The sequence below is a fragment of the Idiotropiscis lumnitzeri genome, chromosome 3 (assembly GCF_059441095.1).
Source record: "Idiotropiscis lumnitzeri isolate Australia: NSW breed Sydney's pygmy pipehorse chromosome 3, RoL_Ilum_1.0, whole genome shotgun sequence".
NCBI classification, from domain to species: domain Eukaryota; kingdom Metazoa; phylum Chordata; class Actinopteri; order Syngnathiformes; family Syngnathidae; genus Idiotropiscis; species Idiotropiscis lumnitzeri.
The window spans coordinates 21,717,475-21,736,722 of NC_142393.1; the positions used below are offsets into that span (position 1 = coordinate 21,717,475).

Consider the following 19,248-nt stretch of genomic DNA (forward strand, 5'->3'; position numbering starts at 1 on the left):
GCATTCAGACAAAACACTACTGTACGACCTGGCTTGTAGCATTGTTGCTTGGGCCGACAGCCAGCTCTGCAGAGAGCATTTCTACCCACAACTCAAAACACATAATTGTAGAAAAGTATCGAATATCTGATACAAACCATGCATCAACGCTATGAAACACAAATACATGATTTACATTGATGTGTTTGCCGCTTCTTTTCGTTCGTTGATATCATTCCTGCAGACATTGCATTTGTTGCCGAGGGGGCGTGTGCAGAATCTAGGGAAGTCGGGTCTGTCTTGGTGCTGAAAGGCAATACGCCCCATGTCTGTAACCCCACCCATAACGTTTATGGAGAATTGGGACATGTCTTGTTTGTCGTGAACGTGCATTTCAAGGGGGAAGGGACAAGACGAGGGGTCAAGGGGTGCTATTGGGATTGGGCCTAAGTCTATCCTGGGTTGTCAAAAGAAATTAAAGATCTGGAGTCCAGCCAAGGAGGTGCTCGCATTTTGTTGTCGACAAATTTGATCCAAGCTCGCTGTGTCTCCCAGGTGGAGGGGGGTAGCATGTGACAAACATTGGAGGGAAGTTTATCGATGTTGATTGTTGCGCACAGTCTGAGGGTGTGAACCTGAGGGAATGCTGATTGAGATTCCTGCGGTTGGGATTTGACGTTCCACCACCTGCGCACAATTTAGACTTGCTTACACCTGGTCTAAAGTCTAGTCTACTTTCTGTCACCAAATTGTCAGGTGCCACGGTGTGTGCAGTATAAAACGCTTTCGGTCCGGTGGAATGCCCAGCAAGGCATAGTGCGCTTTCTGCCAGATTCCCAAATACACTAATCTTGACTTCCCCGGCACAAAAAAGAAGATACGCTAGTTTTTACACCCAGCGCATGTGCGCCTATCTATGAAAATAGTCCCTAAGGACTTTGAGGCGTGAGAAGTGAACCTTGAGCCCCTGTCAAAAATAACATCCGAGGAAATACCTTGGAGATGGATTCGGTGGTTTGGATTGTAGAAGGGAACTTTGCGAAAGTAGTAAAGCAGGACAGCATTGGAGGATCGATCAGCAAGGGACCCTGGGAAGGAGGAAGTCAGTGACAAAATCCAAGGCTGCGTGAGGTCCTGGGTAACTGTGGAGATGTTTAACAGGCTGAGGTGGGCATTCGTCAGTCAGCCAAACGGCGTCGAGAACGGTCTTACCATTTCGTCACACGCAGGTACTGCACACTTGACACAGAGCCAAAAAAAAAAAAAAAATGTAACCCGCGTTGTATTCCTTTCAGTCTACAGACCTCAATAACGTGTCCCATATTGTTTTTATTTCAACAATCACCACACTGTGCATGTGTGAGTGTGTGTGTTGTTTTTATTTTCTTCTTTGTTTGGCTGCGTGTCTGCTTGTGCGGGATCTGCGTGTGACACAGAAATTATGTTCTCGCTGCTGATTGGTTGTCGTCGGCGAGGGATGGACTGGGCCCACTTGGGTGTGCCCTGAATACTGATGGGAACTTAGTGATGGACTGATGAGTTTTTTTCTGGATGCTTTTGTTTCCGACGACATTCCAAAAGACTTCATTGAAGACTTTAAATTGTCAATGGGTGTGAATGTGAGTGGGAATGGTTGTTTGTTTATATGTCTCCTGTGATTGGCTGGAACCAAGTCCAGGGTGTACCCTGCCTCTCGCACAGAATCAGCCGGGTAAGTTCCAGCCTACTCGTGAAGATAACTGCGATAGAAAATGGTTGGAAGGCTGTTCATAAATTTTTCAAATTAATAGCCATCATACGAGATATTGTTTTATATTATTGGTCAGATTAACTATTATTGTTTTTTTGAATAGCTTTAGAATATATTTTTTCAATGGAGGAATGAATAAAAAAAATTGTCTCCATGGCAACGATGCAAAAACAGCTTGGATAAAAGGTGCCAAAGTCACGGTTGCCGACTGGCTAGCACGATGGCCTCACAGTGCGGAGGTCATGGTTTCGATTCCGTCTTCGGCCTTCCTGTGTGGAGTTTGCATGTTCTCCCCATGTCTGCACGGGTTTTCTCCGGGTACTCCGGTATCTTCGCACATCCCAAAAACACGTATGGTAGCTTAATTGAAGACTCTAAATTGTCCTTAGTTATGATTGTGAGTGGGGATGGTTGTTCTTCTATGTGTGCCCCAACCAGCTCAGAGTGTCGCCTACTGCATGAAGACAGCTGAAATTGGCTCCAGCATGCCCGCGTTCCTTGTGACGATGAGCGGCTTGGATAATGGAGCTCATCTCTCATTTACTCACAAATGTACTAATGGAAACTGTCCAGCATAGAAATTTGCCACAACTTTTCAACCTTCTCTGTGACTGACCCTGCTTTAGATGCTCCACAGTAATTTGCACCTTGTGTCTTGCAGGTGCTGGGATCTTGAAGTTAAAAGGGCTACAAAACAACTACGGCAGCCCAAACTGACCAAAGTCCTTCTTAAGTGCTATGGGAAGTCCTATGCTGTAGCGGGAATCTTCGCATTTTCCTTGGTATGCACTGATTGGCTTTCAAAAAGCTTGATGTCACCCAAAGTCACATTTCTGTATTTATTCATATGAAAAGAAATACAAAAAGTAATGGCTGGGAGAAAACCTGCTGCAATAAATTATTCCTATTATGTCGAGTTGCAACCTTCAAGACAAACATTGGATCCACACTTCAATTAGGATCTGAACCAAATTTAGTATGTACTGCAACATGGCTCCCTGACTCAATGACCTGATAAGGACAATATGTTGTCATGGATTTTAAGAATAAGTGATTATTCTATTGCTTTTGGGAGATTTATTCACTTAATTTATTCACTACCAACAAACATTGCTACTAACATGCCCCTCTCTGAGCTCCTTTTAAAAATGTATTTAACTTATTTTGTCTTAGCACTGCCAGTGTAGTGCTGCCTTTCATGCAGATAGCAAGGGTTTGATTCCCGGCCAGTGCCCCAATATCCAGCCAAATGTGGGTAAAAAAAAAAAAATGCATGATAAACTGTGCTAAACAAATCATGCGGGTGACTTGCTGTGGCAACAGACAAGCCGAAAGTCCCAACAACTAAAAAGTCCCTCATTGCCGTTTTGAATTCCAAGCCATCCAAGATATCAGCAGGAGTCCGTCTTAAAAAGCCTGTCCGATAATCTCAAATTTAAATTGGCAGACCAGGCGCATATTTGCTGCTTCCAGTCCAGTGAGCAGTGAGGTGCATGACATAATGGCATCCTGCTGATGTCACCTTTGGAATATAACACACGGGCACTCTCTGCTGTTGTCTAAGTCCTCTTCCAAAAATTCTTTCTTGCCCCTTTGACTATTGAGCGAGTGACTGCAACAAATATTAATGCAACACTTTTTCTTTTACAGGAGGCCATTAGAGTCATCCAGCCACTTCTTCTAGGACGAATAATAATGTTCTTTGAGAATTATGATCCAGATGACCAGGGCAGTCTTTGCATGGCATACGGCTGTGCTGCTGCCATGTCCGTCTCCACTTTTGGCTTGACAATCCTCCAGCATCTCTACTACTATTTTGTCCAAAGAACCGGCATGAAGATGAGAGTGGCCTTGTGTCACGTGATATACTGCAAGGTCAGTGAGGATATTGTAGATTTTCTTTTTTTAAAAGTACAGATTTAAATTTAAAAATAGCTTTTTGGATCTTTTGGCACAGAGGAAAAACTCTCAGCACATAAAATAGTTTACCTCTTTTATTAACTTTAATTAACCCAATTAACTTTTAACTACTGATTAATTATATTACAATTACTTGTAATCAATTAATTAGAAAAATATGTAATGAATAAAATAGCTTCTTTTTTGTCCCTTAGTCTTAGTGGTTACATCTTTTTATATTATGTCATCCACAGAGGTTAAAAAAAAACATTTGACAAAGTATGGAGTAGAAATTATAGATAGGTGTTTTTAAATGTCGGGATTAAATGTGCAATCGCACTTGAAGTCGGGATGTCGAGGCAAAATGTAAATAAAATCAAATACAATAATTTGCAAATCATGTTCAACCAATTTTTAACTGAATCCACTACAAAGACAATACATTTCATGTTCAAACTGATAAAGTTGATTGTTTTCAGCAAATAATCATGAACTTAAAATTTTATGGCTGCAACGCATTCCAAAAAAGCCAGGACAGGGTCATGTTCCACTGTGTTACATCCCCTTTTCTTTTAACAACATTCAATAAACATATATTTCTCCAAAACCGCTGTGTACCTTTCAGCATTAATGGTCCCTTCACAGAGTTACTCACACGGGCCCATACCATCACAGATGCTGGCTTTTGAACTTTGCCTCCATAACAGTCCGGATGGTTCTTTTCCTTTTTGTCTCAGTGGACACACATCCACAATTTCCCAAAACAATTTGAAATGTGGACTTGTCAGACCACAGGCCACTTTTTCACTTTGCATCTCTCCATCTTAGAGAAGCTGGCGGCATTTCTGGGTGTTGATAAATGACTTTTTCTTAGCATAGTACAGTTTGAAGTTGCACATACAGAAAATGGTTTTCTGATGTGTTCCTGAGCCCAGCTGTGTCAGTTTTTGTTGCCTGAGGGATGGAAGCTCACGGGCATCCAATGTTGGTTTCGGCCTTGCCGCTTACATGCAGTAATTTCTCCAGATTCTCTGAAGCTTTTGATGATCATATAGACTGTAGAGGATTAAATTCCCAAATTGCATGTTGAGGAATATTGTTATTAAACTATTGAACGATTTTCTCAAGCAGTTGTTCACAAAGAGACGAACCGCGCCCCATCATCACTTGTGAATGACAGCAATTCAGGGAGTCTCCTTTTATGGCACTTTTTTTCCCACTTGGCATCGTTTCCCATAATGCCACGGGGGCATTTCCCTCTGCGTGAACATACCTCGTGGCATTATGGGAAAAAAAGCAAATGGAAATCATTCACTGCAGACATAATAAAACCGCACAGTTACGAATGTTTAATTTCTTAATTTTCGAACGTATTGTATCATAATAAAATATTAACATTTGGTTTTTTTTTTCCCCCATAGTCCTGCTGCAGCTTTGCAGTTAGCCGGTGAAGGTGGTGTTCACGCTGCGATAGTGACGTCTAAAACCGAACTGCTAAAACAGCCCGTTTGATAGTTTTGTTTGAGCCACTGTATGTTGATACAAACAGTCAAAGGCAAGGGAAGCACGGGTCAATTTTCGCTAACCTATGGCTTTTTAGTCAGGCTGAGGGAGGGAATGCATTTTTATGATGAAAACATCAAGAAAAAGAGACTTTGAAAATCTTGTCTTGTGTATTCAATTAAATATAGGTTGAACATGATTTGCAAATTGTTGTATTTTCTGTTTATTTACATTTACATATTGTATTCTATTTTTATTTACATTTTTAAGAATTTTACAGATACCTCAAAACAAATCCTCTTGTGTGGTAGTGAAACAATTGTATTTAATTCCCACCACTGATTTAATGTCTTTGTGGCTCTCTTCAGGCTCTTCGTCTCAGCAGCCAAGCAATGGGACAAACTACCACAGGCCAAATTGTAAACCTCCTTTCAAATGACATCAACCGTTTCGATGAGGTCAGGTGTGCTGCCACATTTCAAGTACCAATTTTCCATTATGATTAGGGGTATTTTGAACATTCCTTGTTTGTAAAACTGTTACTGCATTGGTGAAGAGAATTCATGTGCATGCCTCCATCCAGAAGCAGACAGGAAATGCAGACAGGATTCACAGAGTCTTTATATGCAAAAATACAAAGTCACAAGAGAGAGCAAAGATGGATGCAGAAGGCATGGGAGAAATCTCGAGTTGGCAAGTTGTCCTTGTGCTTACAAGCGCTTAAAAATGTGTGAAGAAGCAATTGAGAGGCAAAATAAACATCTTGAGTTACATTTAACTTGAGCAAAGGGATGGAGTGCAATAAATAGAGCCATCTCAACAATGCGCCCCCCGGTCCGAGCTCATGCTTATTGGCTCGTGCGACAACAAAAGTCTGACAAAAGTTCCGGTGTTTGGCATCGTTTGGGGGAAAATAGCATCTTGCGGTCTTTACAATATAGATGATACTCCATTTAATAATGTGGAGTTATTGTATGTACAAATCCGTTTATATGGCTAAATTAAATTTTTGTGGCTTTTAAGCAGCCGTGTTTGGTAGTCCCGAAATTACGGTAAGTGAATGTGAATAAGAAATTAGCCTTAATTTATGAATTATCAAACCTCTGGAGTTAGTCTCTAGTCATGCACACTCGCTCTTTTTTAATTGTGTGGGGGATTATTTTATGAATAAGTACGGAGGAAGGATGACGGAAGGGTGCCACGCTCGCGGAAAAAGATGGGACCGGTAAAATAGTGCTGGTTTCTGTTCCAGACCTACCCGCTATAAAAGTGGTCCCCAACTGACCGCCGCATTATACAGATTTTAGTTTATTTATTTATTTATTTTTTCTTGTGGCATATACATTTGCCGCACGGGCACAGTAAGGCGAGAAGAGGAAATAACATGTCAAAAATGTTTGTAACAGTGATGAATCGTTACCGCTCCTACACACTTTAAACACATTTAAAAATATTAAAAAACACTTCAAATAATTTAATCACATTGAATAATTAATTAAAACACTTTTTAAAGTATCCCTTGGTATTTGTTCTCACTCCCTAGCTCGCACAGCTCAACAAAAAAAATTTAACACAAAGCATGCTTACTTATGTAATAAGCGTTTACTCTCTTACTTACACTTCTTGAAGTGTATTTTAAGTGACACATAAAAAGAAAAAAACGTGTTATTTATCAAGTTAGCTCCCTTTTTGGAAGTTATTCACGCAACAGTACATTGAAACACCACTTCCATAGCATACTTCTCTCTCTATTTATATTCCCTTAAAACAGTCAAACCCACCCAGAGGCGTCCACGTTTAATTATACATCAAGTCAGAATGTGTAAATACTGTTCCTTCAACACCCACGTTACAGCAATACATACAAATAGAGGAACACAATACCCCCAGGTATATATTCTCTCAGCAGCATGGCTTAAAAAAAAATAGTACTCAAAGGGATTTTCTCTGCTCTGTGGTGACAACAATTATAATGTAGAAGGGGAACTTCTCTGCCGCTTCTTCTTCTTGTGTGAAGTTTACTGTCAAACTAACAAACCAACAAAATAAAATGAATCGTACATGCATTTAAAACAACCGCTTACCTTTGCTTCTAAAAGTCTGCTCATCTTAATAATAAAAATCAAGGAAAATGGTCATACATGCCCTAACAAGTTGCCTTAATGTGGCGGTGTCATAACACCTCAAGCAACAGATATTTTAACACTAACGGTGGAGCAACACATATAGACAGACAACACTCGATACTCGGTTTTGTATTGTGTGTGTGCTGTGGTTATAGCCATCCATCCATTTTCTGAACCCCTTCTCCTCACGAGGAAAGCGAGCGTGCTGGAGCCAATCCCAGCGGTCTTCGAGCAGTAGGCGGGGTACATCATGTATTGCTTGCCAGCCAATCGCCGGGCACACGTAGACGAACAACCACCCGCCCCTCACAAACACACCTAGGGCCAATTCGAATGGTCCAATAAATAAAATTCATTGCTTGCTTGTATTTTTTTGTGCAGATTACGCTCAATCTGCACTACCTGTGGGTAGGACCACTACAGACAGCTGTCGTCATTGCTTTCCTCTGGTACGAGATTGGGCTCTCATGTCTAGCAGGTGTGGCTGTCCTCCTCTTCATGTTGGTCGTGCAAACATGGTTTGGAAAGCTTTTTGGAATCTACAGGTGAGTAGGCTTACAAATGGGGTGGAATAATTTTTGTTTTTTGAATAGAAAAAAAAAAGAACAGGATAATAACATAATTGAATAGAATGCATATGTGTTTTGCTTTAATTCACTTGTGCTGCTCCTTTCGAGGTGTGCGTCTGGGGCTGTGTAATACAGAAAGAAAAGAGAAACACACACAAAGAAGCGTTTTACAACTGACTGTATGATGCAATAATAAGACGTTAAATCAGGCCCCTTGTATCCCAAAGCACCTCTGTACTTTGCTCATTAACAGTTCCACCTTAGAATTTGGGCAATTCCTGGTTTCCTTCAAACAATTACAATGAGGTTCAGAGACTTCCCGTGGCGATCCCCGTGAATCCTATACAAGAGACCAAGCTCAACAACACACACTAGGCGTCAACACCTCGAGGGTTGTAAAAGGGTAGATCCTCTCCCCTATGATGAGAAAAATTAGCTTCAACCTAGAGGGCTTGATAGCCGTGAAAGCGAAGGTTGTCAATCTCAAACCAGACATTTGCTTATAAGAAAATCAGAACGATAACATTATTCAGCAGCAAAAAAATGCACTTCACAGAAACAGCCAACTTCACCACAGACCAAATCAAAACCAAATCACTGGTGATCTTATTGGAGTATAACCCCCCTGCCAGCACCATTTTATTGCTCAAAGAACTTTGGGTTTGATAAGAGCAAACCGTGCCTCATAATAGGAGACTTCAAATAGCCATAATTTGCTACACTAACTGGGAAGAGTATATTCTCAATTTGAAGACAGAAATTGATCAAATCCCTCCAACGCACCAATCAGATCCCACTTTTAAAAATTTGGTTTGGAGAGTCTTAAAATGACTAACCACAGAGGAAATCATAAGGAATATATCCCCAGACTAACCATAATTACCTCGTTGAATACAACAAAGACCCGTTCAGTCTAGCGTCTCTAGATCTCTGTAATGCAGGACTCAATAAAATTAGTGAAGAAAAGCGAATACAATGGAGAGAAATAATAGAATCAACTGACCTTCGCCATAATAGTAAGAGAGCGTGGGCTACCATTAAAAATGAAACACTGATCACCTAACGCGTAACTCCCAGGCAGCAGACACACCAAACCGAGTTAGCTCGCTGGTTGTCAAGATGAGTGACAATCCATTTTCACCAGAAGAACTTCAAAGAGCCCTTAAAACACTTGAAAAATGCCAACGCAGCAGTCCCAGATGGAATTACAACAGAACAAATTCTTCATTTTCCTTAAAGTTTTTCAACAACTGCTTCTCTCACGCAACAATCCCCAAGATCTGGAGATGTATTGTATTTTCACCTGAACAATCACAAGGCTAGTCAAAAATTTGGCATCAAATCGGACGTCAACTTGCAATTTACTCCACAACCCGGTTCACTTTCGTGTAACACTCAATAGAAATCTTTCATACAAGACACACATGTCATGATCCGCATCGGGCATGACAGGGTTCTTTGTTATTGTTTTTGTGTGCATGCGGTTTTGTTGTTGTTTTGCCAGCTGAGTATGGGCGTTTCCCCTCAGCACCTCGCCCTCACCAGCCACGCACCTGCTCCCCATTAACCTCACACACCTGATGCCCATCCGCACTCCTAATGACTGGACTATATAAACACCTCATCCCAACAACTCATTGTCGGAACATTACTCGCAATCCAGGACTGTCACGGCCGCTCCCTGATCTTGTTCTTGTTCTCGTTCTGCAAGTTTGTCGCTGTCTTTGTTCCCCGTCAAGTTTAGTTCTGTTAGTCACGTTTTGTTCGCCTTTGTTATTTTGCACCCTGCCACGTTGTTTGTCCTTGTTTGATTCATTTAATAAATTCCCTTTAAGTTACCCTTATGCCTGGCTTCCCCGCACTCTTGGGTCCACCCACCTCCTCGCCATCAGACGACCCTGACAACACATGGTCAAACTTAAAAAAAAAATAAAAAAAATATCCGCTCACAAAAACTTGAAATTCAAACTGGGGAGCAGATAAACACATACTAAAGCTGACAGAAACGGCTCTGTGGTACTCAACTGCCACATATTGTGCACCAGTGTGGTCTTGTTCATGCCACATTTGCATAATTGACCCAGAATAAATCAGGCATGTAGAATTATTTCTGGCATCTTGCGAACCAACACCAATTTGCGATCTTGTACTGTCTGGCTTCCTTTGCTTCCCCACATATACGAAGAGACATCAACACCAAACGACTACGGCTGAAAGATATTACTGACCTTCGACACCCACTCTATGACCACATAACCAATCAAGCCAGACTGAACTCACAAAAGAGTTTTGTCAGGGTCCCTCCATTACAACACACGGACTTGAACAATCTCGAACAATGATTTGCCGAGTTCCATCAAGTACAATTCAATCAAATATGATTCTCACACTTCCTTCTGAAAGGTTTCAACAAATACTTATCATTGGGAGGAAAATCTCAACTAATCTCAATTTAAAACAAGACCCAATGCGTGAATGTGGATTTGAAACCCAAACAATGAAGCACATCATGACTTCTTACCCACTCAGCCCATCCCGTGATGATGATTTAAAAAAAGTCAACGAGAGCACACTCGTCTGGATCAAGCACTGGTTTTATAAACTGTGAATGAATGAATTACATTAATTCACATTCACAACCACATTTAATGTCCGCATCTTGTACCGAAATCCTGCAAAATGTGTCCAAAAATGTTTTATTTTGTGTTCTTTTTTTTTTTTTTTTTTGTGCAGGAGCAAAACCGCGGTCCTAACCGACAGTCGGATCCGCATCATGAACGAAGTGGTGTCTGGCATCCGAATCATCAAGATGTACGCTTGGGAAACCCCCTTCTCAGCTCTGGTCACAGAGTCCAGAAGGTAACAAAACAGCTAGCGCTCTTCGTAATATTTGTAAGCACTGGCCAGAAGGGCTAAACGATTTATCGCTTTGGGATCGAAATTGCCATCTCAAGTCACACTCACCAGCTCCGAACTGGTTAACAAAATAAAAAGCGTCGCGTCTACGTCACGTTCCAGCTGTCATCCAGAACACCAGAAGTCATTTCTTTAGCGACCGATTGCGAGGCGCTGTGCTAGCTTGCTCCGCAAAAGCTCAAGTCTGTATAGTTTTGTAAATCCTTGCGTCGCAGCAGCAAGGTGCTGCCTGATGTGGATCCCCCTTCTCCGTTTTGACAAAGTGGCGAACGAGGAGTCCCTAAGCATGCTAATTGTAGAGAAGAGAAAGACCCAAAATTAGTGCTTTGGTGTATCGGCACAGAAATATGGCTTGAACGAAGTTAGGGCGAAGAGCCAGCAGCTATGAACGGAAATTCTGTATTTGTGTAATTAATACGTATTTAGACAAAAAAATAAGACGACGGCTGAAGTAGCTATGTTGCACACGCTCAAACACACTTAACGCTCATCATCAGTTTTGACAAAGAGCTCGATGTCAAATGTATCCACCATATTCCTTCGCCCCAAGAGCTTTTGCTTGAAATTTAGGTGAAACTTTCGGGATTGCGAAACCGGCATTTTATTTATGTGGTTACTATTTATGCGACTCCACTTTCTTAACATTTACTGGGAATGCCAGTTGTTGCATCTTACAAGATAAATCATTTAAATCTCGGTTCCTGCTAATGCAGCGGAGGATGACAAAATTATAATCAGTTGTAGAAAAGAAATCTAGCCAATTTTTAAATTGCTTTGCCTTGGTCACATGACTACTCATGGTACTATTAGAGATCGCTTTTTCTCGTTCACCCAGACGTACGTGCCACATCATGCTCAAAGTTTATGTTTGTATTCATGAGACTTTATTATGTGCAGCTAACCACTTACTTGATGCATTTTTGTTTCTTGGTTCTCCAACTTATGTCTCAATTGGTGTGTTGTAACTAAAGTAATGAGGTCAAAAATTTAACCGTCAGCCTTTTTCTTTTATTTTTTTTTTACATTTTTTTCCCAAGCTGTTAGTTCCCCTGAGGCCTCACGTGCAGGTTTTGGAATTTGTTGGTTTACTGCAATTTAATGACCATGTCTCAGTAGATCTGGCATGTCTTTCTGTCTGTTGATGTTCGAGATTACCAAGGATTGTTTCTTTGAATTGCATTAACTTAAGTAGTTTGGGTTATACATGTTTAATTACCGTGTCGAAAAGCTACAGCCGTACCATATGGAATCAAATTGTAATCCCACTGTCTCAAACCATTCCACTGTGCTGTTCTTGAATCGTAAGCCCATGTATCGGGATAAGTAACACTTTAATGATCCTTTATTGGAGAAATGCACACCCCTCATACATCCTTATACACACTGTACATTTCGTAACCCAGTGACTACCTTGCTGATTGTCTGACTCAAAGCAGCTTTGATACAGTAGCCGATTCCCTCAGGTTATGCATGTGTACCGAATGTGTTAGCTAGTGAATGTTAATCAGTAATAATCTTCTTGGCTATGTGCTTTGTTCCATAAAAGCATATTCCTTTTGATCTGACTTGAAAACCAGTGTTCAGACTTGTAAGGGTATTTGGAAAGTTTTAATTGTGTTTTTTTTTAATTTCTTTTATTCTTTTTAAATTCCTGCATGTGTGCCAACGTATTTCTTCCCTTCCCTCACTCTAGATTTTTGAGTGAATGCCAAGGGAGAAGCAACATCCAAAAATGTTTTCTTTTCATGGTGTAATTACAATGTAATCAGCACTGTACCTCATCAGTTTCAAATGTAATGTATTCATAAAACACGGTTTGTTTCTCACCTGAAACATTTCAATTCTGAAATATTTGACTGTTTTTGAAAGGTGAACAAAGGTCATTTAATGCTTAATTCTGGAGGCAACAACTTGGCAATGCCCCCAATTTACCATGTCTTTGGCAATTGCTTTGCAGTCATATGCAGTGACTAAAATGAAACCACCAGCATAGCCTGAATTAATTTATTCCTCACAAAAATGGGCGTGCGTTCGTCCGTTCTGCCCCAGGGACGAAATGTCCATCTCTGCTGGTTGCTTTATTTGACTGGTATCAGTTGATCTGCTGGTGGAAGGCCGAGGCAGCTTCAATTTCCTGTGTTTGTTCTTGTCTCATCAGAAAGGAAATAAACCAGATCATGAAGAGCTCCTACCTGCGAGGACTCAACATGGCATCATTCTTTGCCAGCAGTAAGATTGTGGTGTTTGTCACCTTTGCCATGTACGCGGGGCTGGGCAACAGCATCAGCGCCAGCCGAGTGTTTGTCACCGCGTCCCTGTACGGAACCATCAAGCTCACCGTCACGCTGTTCTTCCCGCTGGCTGTTGAGAAAGTTTCAGAGACCATCGTCAGTATTCACAGAATCAAGGTAACGCATTCAACTCACTTTTTCGACCTTTCCTTCAAAACTTTCATTTTATAAACTCGACGCACAGCTGAGCCCATAGTTGACTGAGCTTTTCATCCCTCATGTCTGACTTCAGTGGACAAAAATCCCCCACACTCCACATTCTTGTAGAATTAGGAAAGCTGTTTTTGCAGCAAAAGCAGAACAAATTTCATATTTTCTTCCCGTTTCACTTCCTGCAGGTGTAATTGGTAGGTATCCCGATACTTTTGTCCATTTAGAGCAGGGGTCTTCAATCCTGTTCCTTGAGGGTCGGTGTCCTGCCCATTTTCCACCTCTCCCTGGTGCAACACACCTGAGCAATCGTTATCTAGCTTCTGCAGACCTTGCTGATTATCCGATCATTTGAATCAGCTGTGTTGCAGCAGGGAGAGATGGAAAACCTGCAGGTCACTGGCCCTCAAGGAACAGGTTTGAGGACCCCTGATTTAGAGCATAGGAGTCAAACTCAAGTCCTGGAGGGCCGCATTCCTCCATGCTCATGATCAAATGATCAGCAATCTCTGGAGAAGCCTGATAAGTATCCTGCTCGTTTGAATCAGGTGTGTTGCAGCCGGGAGAAATGGAAAACATGCAGGAAAGCGCAGTTTGACACCTGTGGTTTAGAGTCCCGATAGTGGAAAACAAAAAGTGTAAAAACTTTGGACTTTTGACCCAGTCGTGTTTTGCAGTGATTCGCAAAGCTACACAGGCACTCAAATTGTGCATTGTTATCGAGATTTAAACTTTGAATCCATTTGTTCAGTACAGTTCAGTTGTATTCAACTTTTATGAACAATGTTGTTGCATTTACTCTTTAGTGCTGTTTGTCTTCAATTATTGTTTGATGTGGTCATTGTTGTAAAAAGGTAAAAGAAGAACCGTTGCTCTATTTTGGATATTCTGACAGTCATGTTATTTCTCATGCGGGACATTCTGCTCATTCTTGTTTATAAACCCACCTAGAATTTTCTACTACTGGATCAAATGAATAGAAGGAAGTTGACAATGGAGGAGAAGAACCCAAACACCATCGAAATGACGAGGTTGACGTGCTATTGGGATAAGGTGACCACTCAACCCTGTGTACGGTGTTATTTCTACGGCTGAACGCCGAACAATTTGAAATATTCTGGAACAAATACTGCAGTACACAAAAATCCAGGAGGTGAACTGCCGTCAGACTTGACGTCATTTTTATCATGAGTCATGAGAGTATTAAAGGATTAACTCCGCAATGCTTTTTCTTAGGCTTTTTCGTGATGCCAACATAAAAGCGCACCAGTGACGGAAAAAAATAACTGTATAAAATATACAATAATGACATTATCAAATAAAAAGTCAAGAAATTATGATGGGAATGTTGCACCCTTTGAGTAAATTTCTTGAACAGCTCATACGAGGTATTCGGTCAGTAATATTTAAACCGTGTTGAACGAAAGTGGCCTCTCTGGTGTTCCGGGTCAAAAAAGACAAACCATAGTATGAATCATTTACAAGTTTTGGATTGTTCTGTGCATCAAATGTGGGGTTATTTGTTCCATCACGGGCAGTCACGCGCACCGGATTGTCACGTCTTCAATCCTGTCCCTCAAGAGCTGCTGTCCTGCCTTTTTTCCCATTTCTCCCTGTTGCACACCTGATTCAAATGATCTGATCATCAGCAAGGTCTGCAGAAGCTGCGTTACAATGCTGAGGTTTTGAATCAGGTGTGTTGCATTACGGAGCAATGGAAAACAGACAGGACAGCGTCTCGAGGAAAAGGATGGAAGACTAGGCTATGTGGTTGAGGTCAGGTGATGACGGTGGCCACACCAGGTGTTTTTTTTCTCCATTTCATATCCACAGTAGCCTGAAGTCAAGTGATGTGATGATGCATCTACAATGGTCGAAACATAACAACAATTGGGTCAATAAATTTGAACTGAATTTCAGATTTTCTTTACTCCGCAAATAATTCGAAAATAATTAACATGGAGTATTAAAAAAAAAAGCATCTCTCATTATCATCGACACAAATCAATCCCCTTATATACCATCAGACCTTTCCGAGAAGAGCGAGATAGATTTATCTCTGAAACAAGATAACTCTACTCACATGATCACATTGCTATATTGGCAAAAGACCAATTTTTTGCAGCCTAACAGCTTGCATTTGCGAAGGTTTAACTGCATGTTGCGAAATCGACTGGTCCATTGAAATGCATTATTGCGCTTATAAAATGTGTCTTGTGACCTTGTCTGCTCTCTCTCTGAGGTCAACGAGACGTTGTGATTATCACGTTCGAAAGACGGGGATATTTCCAATGCGTGATGACCGGGTTACTAAAATATCATGTCGTCGTCTGAGTTTATGATTTTTACAACATATTTACGATAGTCTCAAATATATACGTATACTTTACCCACAATAATACCCTGTTGCAACTTTGGCCACCAGCACATTGGTAGCATACGCATTCCTGCATTTGACTACTCTTCTTGGCAGAGTTGCTAGAGTGTTCAAATATGGTGGATTTCCATGCACAGACCCTTTTAACATAGAATGCAAATGTTCTATAGGGTTGAGGTCAGGGCTTTTGGAAAGCCGTTACAGAAAGACAGTTTTTCCAATTTGTGTCTTACACTCTGGTAGGTATTCGAGGCGCCAAACTATTCATTTATTTTTTATTTTCTTACCTTGGAGCACAGTGGCCTCTAACTTAAAATTTGACGGGTGACTTTCCAAGTAAATATTCCCATTTCCTCTCATTTTCACTCTATTCCCGTACTGATAAATACATTGACAATACATGCCCAAACTATGTTGTGATTTGACATTTTATTTTGCAAGTTTCATACAGTAGTCCAAATACAAAAATATATAAACTTAATGCTGAGGTGCCCGTGTTCTTTGCAAATTTCATGTTCCCAGCATGTTGTGGGTATCCCCAGCCAACTTTGCAATTCTTTGGCTTTGTCTTCTATGCTTGTATACTTTTGAGCCGGTGAGGATTAGAAAAAAAAAACAATTGAATTCAAACTTGTATTCCCAATTCTTGTTTAAAAAAAAAACATTAAAGAGGTGCATTGTATACTCATTCCACCCATCATAATTGTATTCACATTTTTACTCGCAACTATATCTTTTTTTTCAGCTTCTGGATTCACCATCTCTGCAGAACATCTCTCTCACAGTGGAGTCACATCAGCTCGTGGCTGTAATCGGGCCGGTGGGGTCCGGGAAGGTGAGATTAAAACTTGTTCATGAATTCTCAAAGTTTGGAACGCGAGCTCCCACGAGTAGGACTCATTGCTAAGTTGATCACCTGTAACTACCACCACACCCCTCTTCTGCCAGTCGTCCCTGCTGAGCGCCATCCTGGGCGAGCTGCCTCCCGACACCGGAATGATGACGATCAGAGGTCAACTCAACTACGCATCCCAGCAGCCCTGGGTGTTCCCGGGGACCATCCGCAGTAACATCCTGTTCGGGAGAGTGCTAGATCCTCAGAAGTATCAGCGTGTACTTAAGGCCTGTGCTCTTAAGAAGGTGAGTTGGGATTGGAAATTAGTTACATAAATTTGAGACATCACATTGCCTTACACTGCACATTGTGTTGTGTTCATTGTATTGGAGTGCAGGATCTGGAGCTCCTGCCGGATGGAGATCTGACGCTCATCGGGGACAAGGGAGGCACCCTCAGTGGAGGGCAGAAGGCTCGCATCAACCTGGCCAGGTGAGAAAATGTTTTATTTGCTTTCTGAAATATGCTCAGTGAGAATACTCATGTCGGGGTGTGTGTGCGTGTGTGTGTATATGCGTGTGCATTCACAGAGCAGTGTATGAGGAAGCAGATATCTACCTCTTAGATGATCCTCTCAGTGCTGTGGATGCCGAAGTTGGGAAATATCTCTTCGAAGCGTGAGTGTCAATCGCTCAACCATTTAGCATCTTACATTATGTGTCATTCCAGAATTTGAAGTCAATTTAGGGACCAACATTTTTGAAATAACTGACTATTTTTTCATTGTTTTTTTATGTGAATACTAATTTTGCTTTAGTATTATTCTAGTAAGAAACAGGGTTGCAAATCATTTCTTTTATTTTTTTTTTTTTTTTGCTCAAGCGTACATGCTAGCTGTGTTAGCTGTTATGCTAACTGGCCAGACAAAAAATGTCCTCTAATTTTGCAATGACCTGTTTAGTTTGTATTTTCTTATCCGCTCATCCAAAGGAGCATTTGCGCAGTAAGAAGTCACCGATGTTAGACCCAGTGGAGCATTTTGCTTGACATGTCCGTGTTCAAAACAATTTTAGAAGCGGTCACAATGTCCTATGTTTCACATTCCTTTACAATAGATAGAGTAATACGCTCATACAAGTTCAGATCCTTCTTTAAATGATTCCATGAAGATGGAGCAGCGTGTTTGAATGCTGTCTTAGCCATCTCTGTCCTGACCTTAAGTGTGAGTCTTTTTTTCGTCAATTCATTAGGTGCATCTGTGGCCTGTTGAAGAACAAGTGTCGCATCCTGGTTACTCACCAACTTCAGAATCTGCGGACAGTTGATCACATCGTGGTGGTCAAGGAGGTGGGTGTCACAAACTCGGGTGAAAAATTTATGGTCAATTTTCCACGTGATGTTGCGCTAATTTTGTAGACTGCAAAACTGCGGTGGAGCACAATTGCTTGCGTATCCTGAATTTGGTGCAAACACAAGGCTCGCTGCATGGACTGCTGCAATTAAATTACCGTAAATCATGATTCCATTTAAATGAATTCCACACAGCAGTGCAATCAAAATTGTACATTATTGGTAAAAAAATAAACCCTGACATGTTGTACTTAAACATTAGATTCAACTCAACAGTATTTTGAAAAAATACAGTTTTACTTGAAATTGTACTGCACTGGATAAAAACAAAAGTTTAAACCAGTTTGAACATTAACAGTGTGCTTAAATGAAGTAAAAAAAAAAATGCATTTAAATCATTGAAATCTACTGCAAATAAACTGTTCTGAAAGGAGAAGTCAACCCCCAAAGAAATTATCGACAAAAATATGTTCCATGCTGCCCCACGAGTAACTAAAACACAGCATTCTAATTAATATTGTGCTTGTATTAATTGCTTAAAATTTTTGCCACATACTTCACATTGAGTAACATCAATAAAATAAAAAATATATATATACATTAGAAAATAGTTAAAAAATATATTGAAAATGAGTCAATAAATATTCAGAAAACCGCTGGTGGGTTTTTTATTTCTACTGACATTTTTTTTTTTCTTACTTACTTTAAGGGCAGTATAATGGCCCAGGGAACCTACAGCGAGTTGCAGAGCTCCAGCCTTGACGTGGGCTTCCTGCTAAAAAGTCAGGAGGAGCAGGAACATCCTTATCTGTCAGCCAACTGTGACAAGGAATCACTCTCGAGCAAGATGACGAATCACTCCAACAGTTCACTCTACTCGCACAGCACCCTCCTGCTACCAGAGGGCAGCGGCCCTGATCTGCTTCCCGTAAGCATCACAATTACATATTTTGCTAATGCTGTCAACACCTGCGTATATGAGTTTTTTTTGTTTTTTTTCGTCTGCTTTAATTCACCACGTGTTCATTTTTTTGCTACCCTCCGAATGCAGCTACTAGCAACTCGTCTTGTCTTCTTTGCCGTTGCAATTTAATCTTTAAATGCTAACATTTACTATCATGAGTCGATGCAAAACGGTAATTTTAATGACTTTAAACTACTGTGAAAGTGCTCGTGTTGTTTTGTTTTTGCACGCCTGCTCTTTAAGCGAGTAATGGCGCTAATCCTGTTGTGGTGATTTGTTTGTGTTCACTTCTCATTTTTTGATTCTTCACAGGTTGAGAGCGCACATGCTGCTGACGAGGAGTCTCGTGCTGTAGGAAATGTCAGCCGGGACATTTATGTCAAGTATTTTACCGCCCACTGTCATCCTCTAATCTTATTGTCTATACTCCTGCTCAGTGTCATCGCTGAGGTTAGTCAGAACTTTTTTGTGGACGTCCAACAAAAGTTACAGTAAATGTCATTCAATAATTGAAATGGTTTAGTGCCATGAAAGCCGCT

At 40.9% G+C, this 19,248-nt stretch overlaps 1 protein-coding gene across 3 annotated transcripts in view; it reads left to right on the forward strand.

Annotated features, from left to right (window-relative positions):
• The window catches only part of LOC148340362 (ATP-binding cassette sub-family C member 4-like), a 31,864-nt gene that overhangs the window by 2,853 nt on the left and 9,763 nt on the right, over positions 1-19,248 (forward strand). The window contains exons 1-15 of one of the 3 annotated variants that reach the window (XM_088290434.1): positions 1,017-1,208; positions 2,391-2,511; positions 3,380-3,604; positions 5,500-5,589; positions 7,639-7,802; positions 10,560-10,685; positions 12,901-13,150; positions 14,135-14,236; positions 16,306-16,395; positions 16,509-16,700; positions 16,793-16,887; positions 16,986-17,072; positions 17,646-17,742; positions 18,455-18,673; positions 19,022-19,159. In XM_088290434.1, the coding sequence (XP_088146560.1) occupies positions 3,425-3,604; positions 5,500-5,589; positions 7,639-7,802; positions 10,560-10,685; positions 12,901-13,150; positions 14,135-14,236; positions 16,306-16,395; positions 16,509-16,700; positions 16,793-16,887; positions 16,986-17,072; positions 17,646-17,742; positions 18,455-18,673; positions 19,022-19,159 (1,830 nt within the window). In that variant the 5' untranslated portion in view covers positions 1,017-1,208; positions 2,391-2,511; positions 3,380-3,424. Of the gene's footprint in view, positions 1-1,016; positions 1,209-2,390; positions 2,512-3,379; positions 3,605-5,499; positions 5,590-7,638; positions 7,803-10,559; positions 10,686-12,900; positions 13,151-14,134; positions 14,237-16,305; positions 16,396-16,508; positions 16,701-16,792; positions 16,888-16,985; positions 17,073-17,645; positions 17,743-18,454; positions 18,674-19,021; positions 19,160-19,248 lie in introns of those variants that run through there. The other 2 variants (XM_088290432.1, XM_088290433.1) reach the window with 2 other exon arrangements.